This window comes from Clinocottus analis, unplaced genomic scaffold (assembly GCF_023055335.1).
Source record: "Clinocottus analis isolate CAN_PGR_092001 unplaced genomic scaffold, fCliAna1.0.p SCAF_6, whole genome shotgun sequence".
Taxonomy (NCBI): Eukaryota; Metazoa; Chordata; class Actinopteri; order Perciformes; family Cottidae; genus Clinocottus; species Clinocottus analis.
The window spans coordinates 11,619,707-11,640,629 of NW_027176218.1; the positions used below are offsets into that span (position 1 = coordinate 11,619,707).

At 41.8% G+C, this 20,923-nt stretch overlaps 1 protein-coding gene across 1 annotated transcript; it reads left to right on the forward strand.

The window, feature by feature from the left end:
• Nucleotides 1-2,244: 2,244 nt before the first annotated feature.
• On the forward strand, nucleotides 2,245-20,254 carry hgfb (hepatocyte growth factor b). Its single transcript, XM_068602982.1, has 18 exons — nucleotides 2,245-2,352; nucleotides 3,793-3,952; nucleotides 4,169-4,281; nucleotides 4,902-5,016; nucleotides 6,661-6,806; nucleotides 8,435-8,555; nucleotides 9,556-9,674; nucleotides 11,826-11,991; nucleotides 12,093-12,226; nucleotides 13,911-14,004; nucleotides 15,168-15,298; nucleotides 15,831-15,860; nucleotides 16,413-16,518; nucleotides 17,143-17,217; nucleotides 17,427-17,576; nucleotides 17,676-17,782; nucleotides 18,244-18,386; nucleotides 18,893-20,254. The coding sequence occupies exons 1-18, from the start codon at nucleotides 2,304-2,306 to the stop codon at nucleotides 19,070-19,072; spliced, it is 2,139 nt and encodes a 712-aa protein (XP_068459083.1). The 5' UTR covers nucleotides 2,245-2,303; the 3' UTR covers nucleotides 19,073-20,254.
• Nucleotides 20,255-20,923: the final 669 nt, after the last annotated feature.

Genomic DNA, 20,923 nt, shown 5'->3' on the forward strand with positions numbered 1-20,923 from the left:
TTACCAGTAACTGTCAGCAGATCTCAATTAAGAGCAGTGACTACAATCGCATGCACTGACAACAGGAAGTGTGTGTTTGTTTAAAGGAGGATCTTTTGACAGAGTATCTGTGTTTATAGCATCTCGGCCCACCGCTGTCATCCTAAAACCAACACACACACACACACACACACACACGCACGCACGCACGCACGCACACACACACACACACACACACACACACACACACACATACAAACCCATACATGTCTTTAGTTTCTCAGTACAGTGAAATACCTTAGCCACCTCTGCTCTGCACTTCCTCACTTCCTCAATCTGGGTCCCGTTCCATTTTCCTTATCTCTCTCTGTCTTACTCAAACTATCACACTGTCTGTGCCCTATCCCCTTCATCCCTTCTTTCAATTTTCCATCCCACTCCATCTGGAAGAGAGGCTGGAACGATTAGAGGTCACACCAAGGTCCAACTAACTTGCTGCAGATGAAAACACATATGAATGCGTACATGCGCACTCATAAACAGAGATAAACGCATGACTCACACCATGCACACAAAAACTTCCAAACAAATCTACAGGAAGTCTATTAATACTCCCCACACTCCACAAATATGCACGCAGACAGCCCAGCCTTCAGCACACTGTCTGTATTGTGCCTTCCACTATACAGTCCATCTATTTGACTCATTTGCTCTTCATCTACCCTATCTCAGAATCAACTTTTTCCTTCTCCATATCATCTCCATCTCCCACTGAACTTCCTCCCTCCATTACTAGCTGCATGAAGATATGAATTTTCTGGCAATAATAAGCCACAGATGTGAGGAGTCTTGAATGGTGACGGTGCTCATATGAAGGAGCAGTGGGCTACCGGTCTCTCTAATTTCCATCTTCTAGATGCCGTGGCTCTCAGACGCACAGAAAACACCCACTGGATTTTTCTTAGGAGAGTCAGTAATGAGATTGTGGTGATTGGGGCTCAAACTAGCTCAATCTGTTGCTCGTTATGTGTGAGCATGTGTGTGTGTGTGTGTGAATGTGACTGGAGAAAGAGTCTGAATGCATGATTGCATGCAAGAGACAGCGCGTGTGGTTGCCTGCCTTGCATGTGTATATGCGCAAGTGAAGGTAGGGAGACGAGAAAAGAGACTTGTGCTCTGCTCCAGTGAAAGTATCTGACTCATGCTGATGTTTATTATTGCGAATGACTCTGTGGTCCTCTCAGGAAGCCGCAGGAGCATTACTCATTCGACCAGAGAGGGGATAGAGATGGAGTCCTTCTTCCCCTACATATTAATCCATCTATTTCTCCGTTTAAAGAAAATACCGGGAATCCCCACAATCCTGCAACTCTCAATTGGCAGCAGGATAACTAATGTGATTTCTATTTACTGTGTACACATCAGATTGTCACTGGAGGACAGGAGCGCTGCTCTGTGATTGCGACATCAGAGATGTTTGGAGAACACGCTGAGGCCATTTAAGTGTCACATCTCCTATCTCTTGCTGTCATCGCTGGAAATAGAGATGACACTTAGGAGATGGATTGGGATGTCTTGTCTTCACCCCCCCTTCCCCTTCCCTCCCCACACACACACCAGTAACTTCACCTCTTATCTGACAAAGAGGGGAAGGAGTAAAGTAGCATAAACAGCCCCCCCCCCCCCCCTTCTCTTTTGGACATTAAATTTCCTGGTGCTGACAAGTAAGTGCCTGCCAATATCTGTGTTGTTGTGCACACTGTGCTGGAGGAGGGTGTGCGTGTGTGTGTGTGTGTGTGTGTGTGTGTGTGTGTGTGGGGGGGGGGGGGGGTAATTAGTATTATATTATTCTAATTTTTACACAGGGATTTGTGCCTCTCTGTCAGAACCACAATCTGCCTATATTTTTTGATAAAGGAGGTCTTGGTTATTGGGCTATTTGGTCAGCACATACCTGTAAATCAATAGCATAATGGCATACAAACACATACAGTATTTCAAAGATCTGCACCGATAAGGATGGAGAGACAGGAAGGGAAATTGGCACATGTGTCACTGTTAGTGAAGCTTTGGCAATATGGGACATGCAGGCCAATGAAGAACACTTAATTGAAAAGGGAAAGAGAGAAAGAAGGGGTGAAGGAGATAAAGTCACACGCACGAGGAGGGACAGGAGGGAGGGGAGGGAGGGGGCGAGGAACTACTTAGAGAGGAGACGCATCATCTGTGCAGTGGTGGAAGCAACATCTCCTCGTTGCAGTCCGACAGCACAGCAAGCAGCATTTTCCCATTTGTGTCTGAAACTGTCGTTCTGTGACGCAGCGATGTGGATTTACAAGCTCATTTTCGGACTCTTCGTCCTTTCTTGTTCTGGTAAGTTTGGATAAAACCATTTAGCTCCACATCGTCTTCCACTGGGCTAGAGCTGGTGTCACAACGCGATGGTCTGCGCGCGCCTTGCGGAACAGACTGTTAAACACGAGTTAAGAGAGGTTTTATTAGTATAACAATATATGATGTTGTCGTGCTTGTATCCTATATTATTCATACATAATAGAGTGCACGAGGCTGTACTTTGTTAACTGGTGTTTCTATTAGTTATTGGTATGATCTCATTCCATCAACAAAGTGCAGTTTAAGTGGCTCTTAGTCATCATGTAAACGTGTCAGGCCGTTCCTGGAAGAAATAGGATCACGATGCTTTTAACTAACGATCTTGCGGTGGCTTTTTAATCTTAACTGCTGTCGTGCAGTCGCCCCATGTCAGAGCGCATTACATCGCATGAGGACGCAAATACTGAATGGATCACGAAACGAGATGAATAAACTCTCTGATAGAGGAACAGATACAGTCCGCTGTCCCACTATTGGAGCTTCGGGCATCCTGTCGCTCCAGTGTGCGGCTTTGCGGCTCAGTGATCGCTGAACACAAGTTGAGGATCGGACAAACACGATGCCTCCGGTCCTCTGCGATCCTTCTGTTGCTCACCACATCCACGAACACCCAACTATGCCTACTTGAAATATGAAGCACCTGAAGTCAGTGCTGTTTACATGATAGGTCCTGCGCGCGCGCGTCCAAGAATCGACACATGTGCAGGCACCTTTCCACCAAAAACATGATTAAGTTTGTTTTCTGTGTTGGGAATCGACTGAAGTGCATACTGACAGGGGGAGCAGATTTAGAAAGTTTTCAAATGGAAATCACTGGAACATTAACTGTCTCTCAGATATTGCAGAGATCATGCTGCTCATAACTGAGGCAACATGCATCACAGATTCCCTTCTCTCTCTCTCTCTCTCTCTCTCTCTCTCTCTCTCTCTCTCTCTCTCTCTCTCTCTCTCTCTCTCTCTCTCTCTCTCTCTCTCTGTGTGTGTGTGTGTGTGTGTGTGTGTGTGTGTGTGTGTGTCAGCCTTAGTTTCAATGGGAGCGGTTAATAATAATTTCCTATTTAATAAGAGTTAAAGCAGACTAATTCACAAATTGTATGCTGTTGCACTGTGTTCTCATTCTTGTTGGGCTCATTAGCAGATTATCCACACTGCCTATAACACCACGAGGGGGTTTGCTAATGTGTTTGTGTGTATGTACGTTTTTATTTTTTTGATTAATAACCTTAATAATGATACACCTTGTTGACAGTACAATTACAATGCAATTCAATGTTTTTTTTATTCCATACATAATACAATACGACAGATCAAAAGTGAATTAGCAAACTATATTTATTGTTATCAGGTCAATCCTGTGGTTGCAGCCTTGCTGTAAATACTGCTAAATGGTCACAGACATGTTATGCTATTGTGTGTCAGAGGGCAAAAGAAATGCACTCCAGGACTACCAGAAGACTGATGGCGTACGGCTGGTTGTTGTGTCTTCCGACTCCTCTCTCCTGACCAAAAGCAAGAAGCTGAGCATGGCAAAGTGTGCCAAAGCCTGCAGCCGCAACAGAAGACTACCCTTCAGCTGCAGGTATGTTTGCTCTTTTTGCATCAAGCTTTACTCTGCACAGTGTTTTTTGTAACATGGTGAAGTAAGTATCCCACACTGTGAATGAATGACTGTCAATACACAGTGATGGACCTTGTCTCTCTTGTTTAGCATGCCTCCTAGCTGCTCATCATATTCATGTACACTTCACATATCCCGCTTCTTTCTTCTTCCTTGCTTTTCCTCCTTATTCTCCAGAGCATTCCTCTATGATCATAACAACAGGAAATGCCAGTGGCTGTCGTTCGACAGTAACTCACCAGGAGCTCACAGCCAACAGGACTTCAACTACCAACTGTATCAAAAGAAAGGTGCCCTCTACTGTTGCATCTATTTCTCTACCAGGTGACACCATAGTGGTGTTTCTGTGTCAACCCCTTTGTCACTATATATTTCCATTAAAAAATGTTTCATCTCACTTCCAATCAGCAGAATAACCTCTGTGTATTCTTTGATGGCTTAATATATGAGGGATAATTGTATAACTCTATAAATATATATTTTGGAGTGATCATTTGTTCTGATGCCATCCTTAAGAGCAAGTGAAGGAAGAACCATTGTCCTGTTCATTGTGTGGCAGCACATTATGGTTAATATTCTCTCATTAAGTTTGTGTAAATGATGTAAACCCCATTCCCACTTGACTCTGACTTACCACAACATTGAACATGCAAGCTGTGTAGCCTATAACACTGGATCCAAATGTTTTGCAGAAGATTATGAAAACAGATTCAGCTTTTGGCATTGTCCCGTCTTTGTTAAACTCAGCGTTATATAGCTGAACATCTCCTTCTGTCTGTTTTCTTCATCATCCATACTGACTCTGTGTATACAACACTGTGTTCAGGTTGTTGGCTCATCCACTTACTCGCTGGCTTTTGCTGTCATCTTGTCTCTCTGCTGCTGTCTCTCCTCATCCGCTCTCTTTCAGACTATGTGAGGGAGTGCATTGTGGGTACAGGGGAGAGCTACAGGGGGCGGAGGTCGGTGACAGTGAGCGGGATCCAGTGCCAGGCCTGGGCCTCTCCTATTCCTCATGAACACAAGTAAGAATCTGATCTACTTTTCACCACAATGTCAAACAAAGTGTTGAAGCTGCTTCTTAAGGTTAGTGTCGGCCTGTTAGTGATACAATTAGCTAGTAGCTACGGGCTAGTCTGTGTGTGTATATGAGTATGACATATTAGGGGTTGATTAGGCTCCTGGGAGCAGTCATTCATCAGAACTGACCTCATTGTAACACTTTACACAGTCACAGATCATTTCCTGCTGTGTCCCTACTGTTTATCTAGGCGTGCGAGCATGTATGTGTCTATTTTACTGGGATTAGGATAATATCTAATATGCAGCTTTTGGTTAATTTTAAGGTACATCACTCAGCCAAATTCACAGATGAAGCTACTTTTTCAATATGCAGGCATACTTTCTGATGCACGGATAGCTCCCAGCCAATTAAGTGGAGTTTAAATACAGGGGATGAGGATGATGCAATACTTTCTATAGGATTAAGAAGGTTAAATTATTACTGATCTTTAGTAATTGCCTTGTAAGCAAAAAGATAACTGCCTTTATACTTTAAACATGTTTAATCTATTTAGTATACTCCAGGTGTGGTGTATCTTTGGTAAAAAAAAAAAAATAATAAAAAATGCTTTTCTGAGACATGACACAAATTGCATGCAATATGTTATCTTTTCCTATCACCTTTGTTAAAATTAGAAAGACTGAAATCTTTTGTGTGACGGCATGAAGGACAGTGAACATTCCAGTACAATAAGGACACAGTTCATCACTTGCCATTAATAATAACCATCAGAGAACCTTGGAAATGATACAGTACACCTCGTCTTAGACCTTTATTTCTTTGAACCACACTACCTTCTTGCTCTTCCCCTCCCCTCTACTCATAGGTATTAAATGACTTTGAAAAGCTTTGTAGTGAGACGTCACTGTAGCAGACGAATCAAAGAGGGCAGTGTGCGTTTGTACCTCCAGTAAACCTGCTTTATCATGTTGTTAATGTCTCTCTAGATCAGGTAATTTAACCCAGGCCCTTTGTATGTTTTAGCAGTTGACTTACAGGCACGGAAAACTTTGACACACACACAGAACAAATTGCCTTTTTATTCATGAAAGGTTTCTCGTCTTTTTGGAGTTGCTAGAAATGGCCCTCTCATTTCCCTACCTGTCATTACCGCTGAAAGACAAGTTCAGAACTTTATCTTTTCATCATTATGTGGAAAAACACAGCTTGATTCAAAGACACACACAATGTCCATCATTGCAACTGGTGACTGCAGCCATGTGCTGGCCTGATGTAGAAGGTATGAGTCATTTGTCAGTGTGTTTACACTACTTTCAGAACCAGCCTCATGGAAAACTAACATTGCTTCTACATATTAATGGCCTTTCTCTCAATAATATCATCATGTCATCAACGGTTTGACCCTTTCGCGTTGCCATCAATTACTTTTACACTTGTTAATTTGCACATGTTTACAGACAGGTTTCAGCCATCAAAGTCAGGCACCACCTTCTTCATAAATCTGTTCCAGATTAATGCAAGGAGAACAGACAATATGACCTTGGGTGTTTTTCAAAAACAAGTTGCTTTGCAAACCAGCTGTATTTTTTGGCAACCAGTCTTGGTACATCTAACGTTTGTGTAACTGCGGCTTTGCTCCTGACAGATTCATGTCCAGATCCAGGAAAAAGGACCTCAGAGAAAACTACTGTCGCAACCCAGACAAATCCACCGTTGGCCCATGGTGCTTTACCACTGACCCACGGCCTCACCTCAGACACCAGGAGTGTGGCTTACCACAGTGTTCACAGGGTAACACACACACACACACACACACACACACACCACACACACACACACACACACACACACACACACACACACACACACACACACTATGTCTGTATGTATCTGGGCAGACATTTATCTTAAAATAATATCCATTCCACATTGCAAATTGCTGCACCAATTTGGGTTTGATAGTCTGAAATGAGCTTCAGCAGATTAGGCAATCTTTTGAGTAAGCAACGTGAGCTCTAACTTTCCTCAATTCTACATCTTTGTGTGTGTATGTGTGTGTGGGGCAAAGATTTTCTTTATTTTTTCAAGAGTGTGGTTCAGTTTACGCTGTCCTCTCTCATTCCATCAGGTTCAGGTTGTGTAAAAGGTTGAACCTAAAGAGGCTGAGGATGGGACGATGATATCCAACGTAGTCTCCTATGGATACATTGTTTGCTACTTTGTTCATACCTCTGGTACATGTAGAAGGTAATTGCTAAGATGGAGTTATTGGTTTGTGGAAGAAGAACTTGTAGATAGAAAAACACTTTTCCACTGCTGTTTCAGCCACAATATTACAGCCATTGATGTCTTCCTGAAGAAAGGTATGATAATGACCTCTGTTATCTAAACCCTAATGATGTCAGAGGAGTTGTTTCCTCTGCGTGTATGACACTGGATCACCTTAATCAGGAACCAGGCTGTGGCTCGATAAGACAGGATGGGAATGCTGTTGCTCACATATGGTGTCCCAATGGGTTATCACAAGTTGTACAGCAGAGATAATGGCTTTTTATTTTGATAGAGCGCCTGTGCTCATTCAGAAGAAAATGACTAAAAGGGCTTCACCAGAAATTAGCTGGTCCTAATAGTAAACATACACACCGACACGAAAACATGGTTTGTGCAAACACACACACACACACACACACACACACACACACACACACACACACATGGTGTTAACTGTGCTCTGACATGGCAGCATTTGACTCATAAACATCTTCTTCTAATCAGCAAGCTCTCTGAGTGTTACCATAAAAACAAGGTGCCTTGTTTACATCAAAGAGATCATTGCTGTCATTAGTGGAAGACACAAAAGTGTGTTAATACATTTAGTGTAGTTGTATAATGTCTGAAGGTAAGGGAGATTCCTCACCTACTTGTGAATGGTTTTATTGCAAGAATATCATGACCTAATACATTGAATAATCCACAATATCCACGCTTTATATATTTATATATGTCCTCCTTTTTTAATCTCCTGGGGAAGTAATTCATGTATCTGTGCTCTCATTTTTTTGAAAATTCTTTTTTTTTGTTTAGTTAATTTTTTGTAGTTTGATTCTGTGTTTCTCTAAGCTTTTGCTCTCTCTCTCTCTCTCTCTCTCTCTCTCTCTCTCTCTCTCTCTCTCTCCATCTCTCTCTCTCTCTCTCTCTCTCTCTCTCTCTCTCTCTCTCTCTCTCTCTCTCTATTTTCTTTTATATAAAAAGCATGCACTACTGGCAACCAAGGCTACATTAACTCTCTCTCTCTCTCTCTCTCTCTCTCTCTCTCTCTGTGTGTGTGTGTGTGTGTGTGTGTGTGTGTGTGTGTGTGTGTGTGTGTGTGTGTGTGTGTGTGTGTGTGTGTGTGTGTGTCTGTGTACATGTGTGTGTAGTTGAGTGCATAAACTGTAATGGGGAAGATTATAGAGGACCCATGGACCACACAGAAAGTGGAAAGGAATGCCAGCGCTGGGACCTGGATGATCCACACAAACATCTACACCACACCAAAAGGTAACTCTCTCAGACCCCCCCCCCCCCCTCCGCCACACACACACACACACACACACACACACACACACACACGCACACACACGCACATTCATATGCATCACTCAGCTTGACATTAAATTGTGCATGCTCAATCATCATTAAGTCTTGATATATATATATAAAAAATGTAATAGCAAAAAACTTGATGAGTACTTCATGAGAGTATCTACACAATAATTTCTTGTGGTTGTGGTGCACCAGCTCTGCTGTGATTTGGAGTCAGCCAGTGTGCCTCTCCCTGAAGACCATCTGAATCCAGTGTGTAAATTTATGTATTTAGCAACACTATGCTGGGAAAACTCTTAATTCTCACTTAATTGGCCCAAATTCCATCAAGCTCTGAGTAGATAATGCAGACTTGTGTCCAGCCATGAGATACGCTTATAGCCATATATTTTATTCTGTATTATAACTCCTTACACGGTCCTTGTCTGTGTATGTGCATGTCTGCTGCGTGCGAGTGCCTTTGTGTCAAGAGAGTGCTCCAACTGGTGATATAGCAGGTGGTCTGGATTAGTAGGGACTCGTTAACACATCCTTAATCATCCCAGTGTTTGTGTAAACGAGGTCCCAGACTGCTCATAGCACTAATGCAATGAGAGGGTCCCACAGCCTGATACTGCATGCCTGGAGGCTGCAGGCTTGGAGGGATGTGGGACTTTGGGATGACTTACTGTAGAACACCTGCGGTGGTGCAGCCTATTATCTCCCTCACTCCCCTGAGCTCTGAACAGATTCGCAGATGGATTTCCTCTACCATCCCGGTTATTAATGCTTTAATTATATGCAAGACTGAATTAAAATGGAGCTTTAAGAAACATGGCAATTAAGCTAATGTTTTTTTTGTACCTGTATAACTGAATTGCACGTAAGAGAGTTGGTCTAAGGGTTGTCCAACAGTGAGACAGTATCTTACTTTTCTCTGTATATTAAAGTTGATGTACTGCATGTTTTTTATTAGGTACCCTGACAAGGGCCTGGATGATAACTATTGTAGAAACCCAGACGGACGCCACAAACCCTGGTGCTTTACCACAGACCCAAACACACCCTGGGAGTACTGCAACATCAAAGTTTGTGGTAAGCATGCATGGATGTTTGTTTGTGTGTGGTTGAACATCATGCATGTCAATGCCTATGTCTGTGCACGTCTGTGCGTGGGCGTGTTTATGTTGTGTACAGGTCCATGAAGTGTGACTGACAGCACCAGCATTTACAACTTCCTGTACCTTTTAATTTTACCATTCTGCTCCCTCTCATTGGCTTAAACTACGGAGTAGACACATACACTCACGTACGGTTTCCGTCTTTGGTCTGGCTCTGTTATGTTTTCTCCAATAGCTAGAATGTTTATTTTCCCCCTGCACTACTCGACTGCTGTTTATTGTTCTATGCCAGCTCTTATGTGTGACGGTCAAACTGCACTGGGCTCAGTTACTGCTCCACATTAACCTCCTGTTACACATGCAGACACAACACCAGTACAAGCAGATCGCTTTCATTACAGCTCATACACTTACCGTAAGCAGTGATCGATGTGTAAGAGCTAGGTGTATGTGTCACATCTTTGTGTTTTGTGTTTCTATACTTAGCCGTGCATCATGGTTTTAGTTGACCTACAATCAATGTCCTCAAGAACATAAAACAGAGAGCACTCGTGGTATTGTTAGGTTCAGCTTCTATCGCTGAGGTCTTTGACTGGCCTGTTCGACTGCTAAAATCATCAGCAGTCCTGGCACCATATTTACTAGATGGCAATCCTCCATGTTGACCCAGTGATTCACTGCTCCCCTCCTCTTTCCCCCTTGAAAACATTACCTCTCTCTCTCTCTCTCTCTCTCTCTCTCTCTCTCTCTCTCTCTCTCTCTCTCTCTCTCTCTCTCTCTCTCTCTGATATGGGATTTTGTTGGGAACAGACCAAGTTTACGACCCAGTTAGTCTTAATCAAAACAAGGCAGCGAGGAGAGAGACAAAGCGTTCTTTTATCAAGGCCTGCTCTTTTGTTTACTGTCACATCTAGTGCATATCTATTTTTAGACATATTGTATGGACAAAAAATGTCTGTTTCAGAGTCTTGAGGATCTGCAGCTTTGCACATTGTTGGATACACTCACACACAATGTGCAGCGTAATGAACTGGTGTAACTTGTGCGAAATGAGCAGTTCTTCTATAAGGAAAAGTAGAACAGATAAGATCTCCAGCCTTCTTTTTCCAATTCTGTCCATATCGGCCTCATTACACTGCGGGCCCCCTAAATCCGTAGAGTGAGCTGTTCTGGGGAAAGCAGGTGGCCAAGACTTTGAGGCTATTTAGCTATTATTCATGTAAAACGTATTCCCACACTGACTTTTTCCTCGGAGCAAGATCATTTTATATTCATTATTCTTTTATAATTGTTCTTACATGCACAAAAATAACATATTTTCAACCAGATAAAGAAACGGATCTCATGTAACTCTACTGTAAAACACTCTAAGACCCAAGGGTGCAGACACACAAGGAGGATTTGGGTATCACTCCTGATCAGAGATCATATTGTCTGTTACAGTCCGTTTTTTGTTGATGGATTGGAGATAAAAATCCATTGTGTATTTTTCTTTTTTTATGACCAGAGTTAAGAGGTTTAAATCGCGTGTATGAGTGTGAGGAATAAGAATAAAAGGCAAATGAGAAATGTGTAGTGTACCATGCATGTAATAGAGTGTTATTGTTTTATAATTTAAAGTCTGGTTCGTTGAGGTTTTAGTGCAGTGCCACAGTTCATCTGAAGTTTACCTCCAACTCTCTCTGGAGTTCACAGTCTCCCATATCTCTCCATCCACCATTTGAAACAAATGTGTCTTTTATCCACGTCTTTAAAAATCGCAGCCAAAATATTTTTGTAAAGTATCTTTTTCTGTTTTGGTACAATCACATGTAAACATTTGTGCAGACATGGAATTACACAAATGTGATCATTTGCTAACTATTGTTCAGTGTTGTTTTCTGCATTCATCAGTGTTTAATTTCTGTGTTTCAAAGGTCATTGAGTGAATGTGTTTTGAGAAAAGGGACAAAAAAAGGGGCTATAAAACCACAAGATTTAATGTCATTACTATTATACGTTTTATTTTGTATTACCCTTTAAAACATTTCAAAGTATTTCCTATATTGAGGTTTTCATCTTCATTCAATTACTTTGAGTAATTATAAACATGCGTCCACCCTCAATCTGTTTTGTTATTTCACAGAAACGTCTCCTCAAAGTAACGTGGTGGAAACAACTGAGTGTTACCAGGGCAGAGGAGAGGGATATCGAGGGACAGTAGACGTGATGCCCAACGGGCTCGTCTGCCAACGTTGGGACTCCCAGTACCCCCATAACCACACATTCATACCTCAAGCTTACCCCTGCAAGTGAGTCAGACTCTTACTTAAAACAGCCATCTACTCACTTACCCACCTGCATGCACTTATATGCGAGCAGATTATAGGATGACTTTCTCTATGTTTTCCAGAGACTTGAGAGAAAACTACTGTCGAAATCCAGATGGCCAAGAATTCCCGTGGTGCTTCACCACGGACCCAAGAGTCCGCACAATGTTTTGCACCGACATCCCGCAGTGCGGCACCCAAAACAAGCCTATCAGTGGTGAGGAACACAACAGATTATTTTTTAACACTCAAAACGGCAAAAAGAAAGCTGATTTTCACTGCATTCCAAGCGAAGAATTTTTGTATATTTTTATATTTTGTGGACGAGTTCACATGAGACCCTGTAACCAGACATATTGGCTTGTAACCACGTATTCTCAGTCCCAGCGGAGTACTGTAGCCCTATAGGACTGTGGGAAGGACTGACCACCTAGCCTCACATAAACGAACTCTGACAGCAGCTCAGAATCGTCAGGTCTCACTGGACAGTGAAAGACGAAATGCAAGGATTAATGCTGAGTAGGAGTTTTGTGGGGTAGCAAGAGAGCTGGTATAAGTTGTAGATCTAAGACTGAGTACACAAGTGCACATTTCCCTCGGGACCTTAGGGACATGTCTTTGAGAGTATGTAGTCTTGCATTGGGATTATAAACCCCCTCTTAGGTTGTGTTGTGGTCTACTCTGGAGAGTTGAATACGTTCCCATAAAGAAATGAGATGCAGGGTGACTTCAAAACCTTATTTATGACCTGTGTTCTTCTGAGGTATTATTGTCGATGACTTCGTTGTGTTCCCAGCTCAGTGTATTCTAGATCCAACGACGGCCATGTTAGTTTAAAAGTAGTAATTTCTTTTAAAAGTGTGTAGTACAGTACTGTACAACAATACTGTGTGGCAAAAATGTACACAGTACTTCTTGTTATGCATATTTTTTTTCAAGATCTGTGACAGCCGTGTCCGGGGGCATTATGTTTTAGGTTTGTCCCTCTCGTCCATTCTCATGATGCAATATCTTTAAGCCTTTCTGCTTTCCGTGTTTGTATAAATCCTCGATTCCTTTACTTGTCTTGTCTCCCAGGAAGAGAATTGAGAAGAAAGTCGAGGCAATTAACAGATGAGACATCATTGAATTGAAACCGTCATTTTAAAGTGACGTCCTTTAAATTTGAAGTGTGGTACAGCTGCATTAGCTGCTCATTGTGTTATCATACTCTGTCAGATGAGTATAACATTGTTCATGACGCCTTATATAGTTACTTTTATTTAATTTCACAACATGGTATAATGCGACAACAATGTACATATGTCCTAAATGTTTATTTAACACACACAAATGTATGTTATAGCTTTTTTTATGTGTGTGTGTGTGTGTGTGTGTGTGTGTGTGTGTGTGTGCGTGTGCGTGTGTGTATATATGTGTGCTGAAAAGACTCTGTAAAACCCTCTTCACTCATCGAGATGCATTTTAGGATTTCAGAATGCCTTCAAGATGGAGCAATGGAGATTGATTTACGGGCCACACAGAGACGAGGAGGCAGAAAATTGAAAGATATGAGAAAGGCCCATTTACTCAAGGATAAACTGATTAGACTTTCGTGGTCAAAGGTCAAAGTCATTGTGACCTCATGTCCTTTTCCTTCACATGATATCTCAGGAACGCTTGAGCACATTTCTTCAAATGTGGCACAAATGTCCACTTGGACTTAAGGTTGAACTGATCAGATTATGTTGGTCAGAGGTCACTGTGACCTCACAAAGCACCATGACTGAATGATATATACTAATTTCGACAATTTCACACACGCATCTGGACAAAAAGTAAGAAGCGTATGTACACTGCAATTTCACTGGTTGGCGGAAGCATGTTTGATTTTATTTATTTCTTTTTGTGTCCAAATCCAGACTGCTATGAAGGCTTTGGGGAGGATTACCAAGGGGAGCAGTCAAGAACGAGATCAAACCTGCCCTGTGCTCCTTGGAGAGACCACAGCAACAGGTCAGCCCGCTGGATCCCTACTTCTTTCAAACCTAATAACTTTTCCAAAACCCTCCTCTCCTGTGATGTAGAAAACAGACCTGCACCATCAATCAGACAAGTGCTTCTGCCGAGAATAGACATCAAGATGTTACACAGCTCAACTACATGTATGCTATGAGAGAGTCTAAGGAAATCACTGATAATGAGCAGAAAATTCACGTTTCATGGGTCTCAACTGTAGAAAGAATTATTTGCGATACAAGCCTGTGCATGACAGCCTCAATGTGCACCAGAATGTTTTTGAGAATCATTTGTGGGAACCTGAGATGTGGCGGTTAGTGCGAAAGGCGCCCTATTATTGACCTCTTTTACGTCTTGTTGTTATTAGCGTATCAAGTTAGGCCTCTTGTCCCTCCAAGGAGAAAACGGCTCCTGCGGGTGCCGTGACTCACCTCTCCAGCGTTGTCGAATGGCGAGAGAAGCGTTTCCTTGGAGATGACCTAACTCAGCAGGAATGACTCAAAGTGATAACTCGGATGGGGGATATTCACTTTACTCCTCACCTTTGAACCCAAACTCTTCCTTTGGAACACTTCAAAGCCAATCAGCTCCACCGCTTGGGTCTTGCTCGGGGTCAAAAGTCAGAGTTCGGGGTCACACAGAGAGCTGGCTGTTACGCTAGCTACTAGAAACACAACACTCATTGGATTGCTGTGATCTGGTACCTAGTCTCTTTTTCCTGTTTGTCTCATTTATTTTACAATTCTCCACCTTATTGTTCAAGTAATTCAGTCTAGGAAAGAGTTCTGTTTGTGGATTTACATATCTTGTGTTGTGATCTTCATGTGTGGGATTTGTCTACACGAGCATGTACACATGTCTGTGTAGGTGGGTGCATACTGTCTCAGTGAGTAATTCCTTTGCAAATTACCTCCTTATCTTGTCTAGAGGGACAGAGTTTATACAGCTGTGTAGTATGACTTTTCAGATCCTATCTGGCACAATTTGTTCAGCTTTTACTAATGATTATAAATCACCAGCAAATCCTTTTTTACTTTCATCGACAGCTGGATTATCTGCTTAAAGGGGGAAAAAAACATTTTTGTTTTGAAAATGGTCTTTTGGGCTTACTGAATGTTGATGTAAAATAAAGTTATTGGATATTTTGTGTGTTTGTCCAGTGGCGAAAGGGGCATGCTGACGGCTGGCCTGGAGGGCAGCTACTGCAGAAACCCTGATAAAGACAAACATGGTCTTTGGTGTTACACCAACAACTCTGCCATTCCCTGGGACTACTGTAATACCAAACCATGTGAGTGCAACAAGCACACACAATCACACATCGTGACATACAGTTTATACATTTGTTCATACTCTGTCAGGTGGACTTGGACACATACTTTATTTACAGTTTGTAGATCTGTCTACACTAGCTGGTTAGTCAGAAGAGATTCACAATCATCATAAAAACGGGATGGCCTCGTTCTAAATTCATAAGCTGGTTATGAGAGCATTGAGTTTCAGACAGAACAGAAATAAATGGCAACCAATTGCTTGATTGAAACTCATATTGAACAATTTAAAACTGTTTATCTTGCATTTGAAAATGGTTAGCTTAAATGTTACATAGCTACAGCTTCTAACCACACACTTCTAAAGGCTCGTTACATGTAATTAAATCCTTCCACATCCGAAAAAAAATAATGTGACATGACAGAGATACACAAGGGACTTTGTGGACAGCATGGAATAAACACCCCCGTGTGAGGTCGCCTCTTTTCTTGCATTAGTTATTAGCATTAGTTAATACCCCCTGATCCCTTGTGTGTCTCTACCTTCTGCAGGTGATGCTTCACAGAACACCATTCCACTGGGTGAGTCTCCTTCTGCCTGTCTTTCTTTCTGCCTGTGTTAGCGAGTGGCTCGGCTTCTGATCAGTATTTGATAGCTTGTAAACAAAGGCAAACCTGTGTGTGTGTGTGTGTGTGTGTGTGTGTGTGTGTGTGTGTGTGTGTGCGTGTGTGTGTGTGTGTGTGTGCGTGTGTGTGTGTGTGTGTGTGTGCGTGCGTGCGTGTGTGTGTTGGACTCACTTTGCTGAATACTATAACTCAAGAACAGAGGATGAACCCCTCAATCTCTTAACATACAGAGTTTAAATGACACTCATGTTCTATATGAACATTTTCAATAATTATCTTAATTAATGACCTCGTCACATTGACTGGTTATGTTTTAAATATAATGATTATTACAGCGGCTCATTAGGCAGCTGAAGTGCCTCTTGTTTTGCGACTGTAAACAGAATGTCACCATTACCTACATTATGGCTGTGAATGTGCATATGTGTTTGTTTGTGTGTGTGTATAATGAAATGCATGACATGAGAAAAAATATGAAAATAGTTCTGTGTGTCTCTGCTTTCCCAGGGGAGCTGTCCTCTGTGGGGTGTTTTGTCCATAAAAGAACCAGGATTGTGGGAGGAGGTCCAGTGGGCATATCAGACGGCAGCTGGATGGTCAGCATACAGAAAGGGTACAACATTAAATATTCTATACATGTTTTTCTACCACTAATGAAGAACAGTAGACCATCCTGCTAAGACCACTTTTGAATTCATAACAAAATTTACTGGAATTGTTTTTAACTTCATTTATTTTGATAGTCAAACGCTGCAACTGCATTTAACCCATCTTGAAGTATTTAGGAGCAGTTTGTTTTCAGTGGGGGGGCTCAAATACTGTTTCAGAGGCCTTTCCACTTTGCTTTGACACATGCATGCAGCTATTTGAGCACATGTGGATTTGTTTGTATTGTTTTAAATGCAGTGGCAGGCTTGGTGCAAAACATTTATAATTCAACAGTAGCTTTAAAGAGAAGAAGAATTCACCTAATTCGAATAAGCCACGACGTCTTGTGATGAGCTATTCTGATCAAAACTCACATTCACTATTTCAATTTTAGACACAACATTATGAAACTCTTACTTCTTCTCGAAACAACCAAATAGCCCTTCAAGTCAGAATTAAAAAAATCTCCTCATTTTACGTACTAGACATGTCCCTAATAGTTTTTGTGATTACCAATGACAGTATTTGTTCCTCTATGGTACTTCACAGCTTTTCTTGATGTGTTGTTTGTGTTTTGTGTTCTTTCCAGGTCGCAGCACTGGTGTGGGGGTTCACTAATACGAGAGGAGTGGGTACTCACCGACAGACAATGCTTCTCCTCATGGTAACTTTGCTGTCTGTTGATGCAATTGTTTTCCCTTTAGCTTGAACCTTGAATTGTTAAAGCATTTTGCTTCTTTACCCTTTTGTGTATTAAATGTAAGATGTATTTGTGTGCTTTATATGTATTTTTGTATTCAAGCATAAGTACCTTACTGAGTCTCTTTAGATGTACATGTAGAATATTTTGTGAAATATTAACTCTGCCTTCAGTGTTCCAGACCTCAGTGAGTATCGAGTGTGGCTGGGAGTCTCAGATATTCAAGAAGGAACTCCTGAGTGGTCCAAGAGACAGGAAGTGACCATAGCTCATGTGATCTGTGGTCCTGAGGGCTCCAGTTTAGCCCTTATAAGGTTGTCTAAGTGAGTACCTTAAAACAGAATCTCAAAGATATTTTGATATACTTTAAGTGTATGTGTGATGTTGAGCGTTGCACTTCCTGTGTTCATATATACGTCCAGGCCTGCCCTCCCTGCAGACAATGTCCATACACTTCAGCTACCTGTGGCAGGGTGCTCCATCCCAGAAGGAACAATATGTAAAATGTATGGATGGGGGGAGACAAAAGGTACTACTGATATTATGTCTTCTACATTCACTGTGGTATGTACTCTCTAGGTCTGCAATATATTGCATTTATATTCTTCTGCAACAGTCCTGGATTATCCTGAAGGTGAAAAAGTATACTGTAACACAGCCATCTCTCAAATCATTGGTTACCGTACAGCTGAGGCCGTGTGTTTCCCAACTCTGGGTCAGTACTGTTTGCCCCAGGGGCTCGATATAGAGACGGGACCATGGAGATTTGATATTTAAAAAAAAATTGAAATGTGCCAAGATATCTGTATAAACCATTCAGATATCTTTCTGTGCTTTTGAAAATATAAAATATGCTGAATATATTCTGGCACCTACTTTTATTTATTTTCTATTACAAGATCATGCCAATAACATGATCTTGTTAGTGGTGGTATTTGTATTTCATATACTACATCAGAGGCAATACCGAGCAACCTGTAACTCTTTCAGGCACTGGCCATGATGACTTACTGAAGGCAGTCGACCTGCCCATTGTCAGTAATGTGAGGTGCAGAGAAATGCACAGAGGGAATCTCCACATCACCAACACCAAGATCTGTGCAGGAGGCCGGAGAAATGAGGGAGTGTGTGAGGTAAACTGTTACTTATTGGTATTTATTTTCCCAGTGAGCTGTAATTAAAACACAACACACATAGTGTCAGTGATCAGAAAAACGTCACACTAGAGTTCAAAGGGTGTGTCCACTCCTGGTTGGTAGAGAAAAGCAGGCCTTTTAAACATTTAGATACAGCAATTGTACTGTGAATTAATGACTGTGTTTAAAAAAAGCCCAGTTTGATCCACATCTCAAACAAATGTTCTTTGAATCCATAGGCTTAGTGTTCAGTCTGTTGTAAATAGGGCAGCTGGCGACTGTTTCACTAAATTTCATCAGCCATCAAAGCCATGGCTTTGTGGTTTCTTGCTTTGGAGGAGAACTGCCAATGTTCACAAATACTATTGTTGCTGTCCGTCACTAAGAGCTTAACACGGCATTTTGTTTCCATTTAACCTAATGCCTTGCATAAGTTCAAACAGTGATGATAGCCAGAGCTCCACCAGGGACTGAGAAAAACATTTCATCTCTTTCTTTTGCAGAGGGATTACGGCGGTCCTCTTGTGTGCCAGGATGGTGAGATAAGGGTTATTGTGGGAGTGAGCGTTCATGGCCGCGGCTGTGCTCGGGCCAACCAGCCTGGCATCTTCATCAATGTGCCCTTCTACACACAGTGGATCTACAAGGTCTTCAAATATTACCCCAACCCTGAGATCATGTAGCGACGCAACAGAGAATGAAGCAGAACCAGAGGACTAGATTAAGCCTCCACTTCTGTACATCCAGCTGTGCATTCAGGACACCTGGCTTTCATGCTGTCCACACCTGCACAGCCCACAGACCAATAACAACCGGCTCAAAGCGCTCTTAATGTTGATGCATGAGGAAACACTGTGATTTAAACACATCGAAAACAGATACCTTGAGTTGGGAGCAGACCAGGCAAACATTTGGTTTCATTAATTTTTCATGGTCCTCTTTCGGTAGCAAATTCACCAGAGTGGCATGTGTGTATGTGAATACTCTTGATTCCTGGTTTTACTTGAATGTTTTAACACCAAAGTGCAGTGGTTCCTTTTGTAGAGTACATCAATGGGCCACTTAGAAAACTATCCAGTGGTAGGGCAATGTGAAGGGCACTCCTGTCAAGCTCCATGCATATCCAGAGGGCTTAGATAAAGTGGTCCTTACTGTACATATCATTTTAACGAGTGTATTTGTGACACTCTGAATGTGATTTGGGTCTTATAGATCTATAACAAGAGGAATTCATTTTTGTGTTAAGCAGATAAATAATATGATGAACTCCATTTTCAGTGTTTTAACGTTATCACAAAGCCACTGACTGTACATAGGAATGTGCTCTTCACATTATGTGCAGATGAAAGGGATTTATGGCTGACCAAGTCAAAGGATATGATTATAGAGCTGAACATGTAACATGAATGTGTACACACAAGTTATTTCTATACATCAAACATAAAAAATGTCCTCAAACTTATGTGTTAATTCAGTGTGTGTGTGTGTGTGTGTGTGTGTGTGTGTGTGTGTGTGTGTGTGTGTGTGTGTGTGTGTGTGTGTGTGTGGTTTTTCTGCAGCAGTGTCAGTATGCAAAAACAAAACTGCACAAGGGTTGTGTGTGTGCGTGCGTGTGTATGTGTTTGGTTAAGCCTCAGATGCATGAATTATCATCTCCCCCCACACTCAACTGCATTATGTTTGTACACGAGTAAAACAACTTTTCTGTTTGTATGTGTGTGCACTGAAAGATGCTGCAAGCTGCTATATTCTACAGGCTGTACAGTACTGTCTTCTGTTCTCTGTATAATGTACAGTCACTATACATTTCATATCATCTTATCCAATATGCTAAATGTTAAATGCAGTTATTTGAAATGTGTTCATGATGTCTGTCACTATATTAAATGTTTTTGTTAAATCTACGTGTTTTGTTGTCATATTTTAAACTGAACTCTTTGAATGCCTCGTTTGAATGTTGTGAATTTGAGTCTGAATGTGAGTCTTCTTAACCAGTTTGCCTGCTTGTTGTGGAGTTAAGTCAAAGCTGTCGTGCTTCCCAGCCAGTAGATGGCACCACAGCAGCACAGAGGCTATTGGGATGGATTGGAAACCTTACCTCTCTCTCTCTTTTCCTTGTTTTCTCTATCTCTCACTCACGCACTCACTCACTCACTCACACACACACACACACACACACACACACACACACACACACACACACACACACACACACACACACACACACAGCTCCTTAATCAAGTACTACAAAAGAATGGCAGTATTCTAAGTTTAGTAGACAGGGAGTGAAATATAAATATGAGGGGTAGACGTGTACGTGTGTGTGCGTGTGTGTGTGTGTGTGTGTGTGTGTGTGTGTGTGTGTGTGTGTGTGTGTGTGAGAGAGGGGATGCAAAGTGGCGTGAGTGAAGGTGAAACAGAGCAGGAAAGCAGGGCTGGAGATTAATTGTGAATACATTGATGTTGTATGAAGGAACTTCTGGAGCAATCAGAAAACACCCAGGGATTGACATTTCCTCTTTCTGTGCACACTG

Coding starts and splice junctions, on each gene's coding strand:
- hgfb (XM_068602982.1), top strand. CDS start 2,304: ATGTGGATTTACAAGCTCATTTTCGGACTCTTCGTCCTTTCTTGTTCT. Junction 8,556..9,555: donor CATCTACACCACACCAAAAG/GTAACTCTCTCA, acceptor GTTTTTTATTAG/GTACCCTGACAAGGGCCTGG. Junction 15,861..16,412: donor ACAGAACACCATTCCACTGG/GTGAGTCTCCTT, acceptor CTGCTTTCCCAG/GGGAGCTGTCCTCTGTGGGG.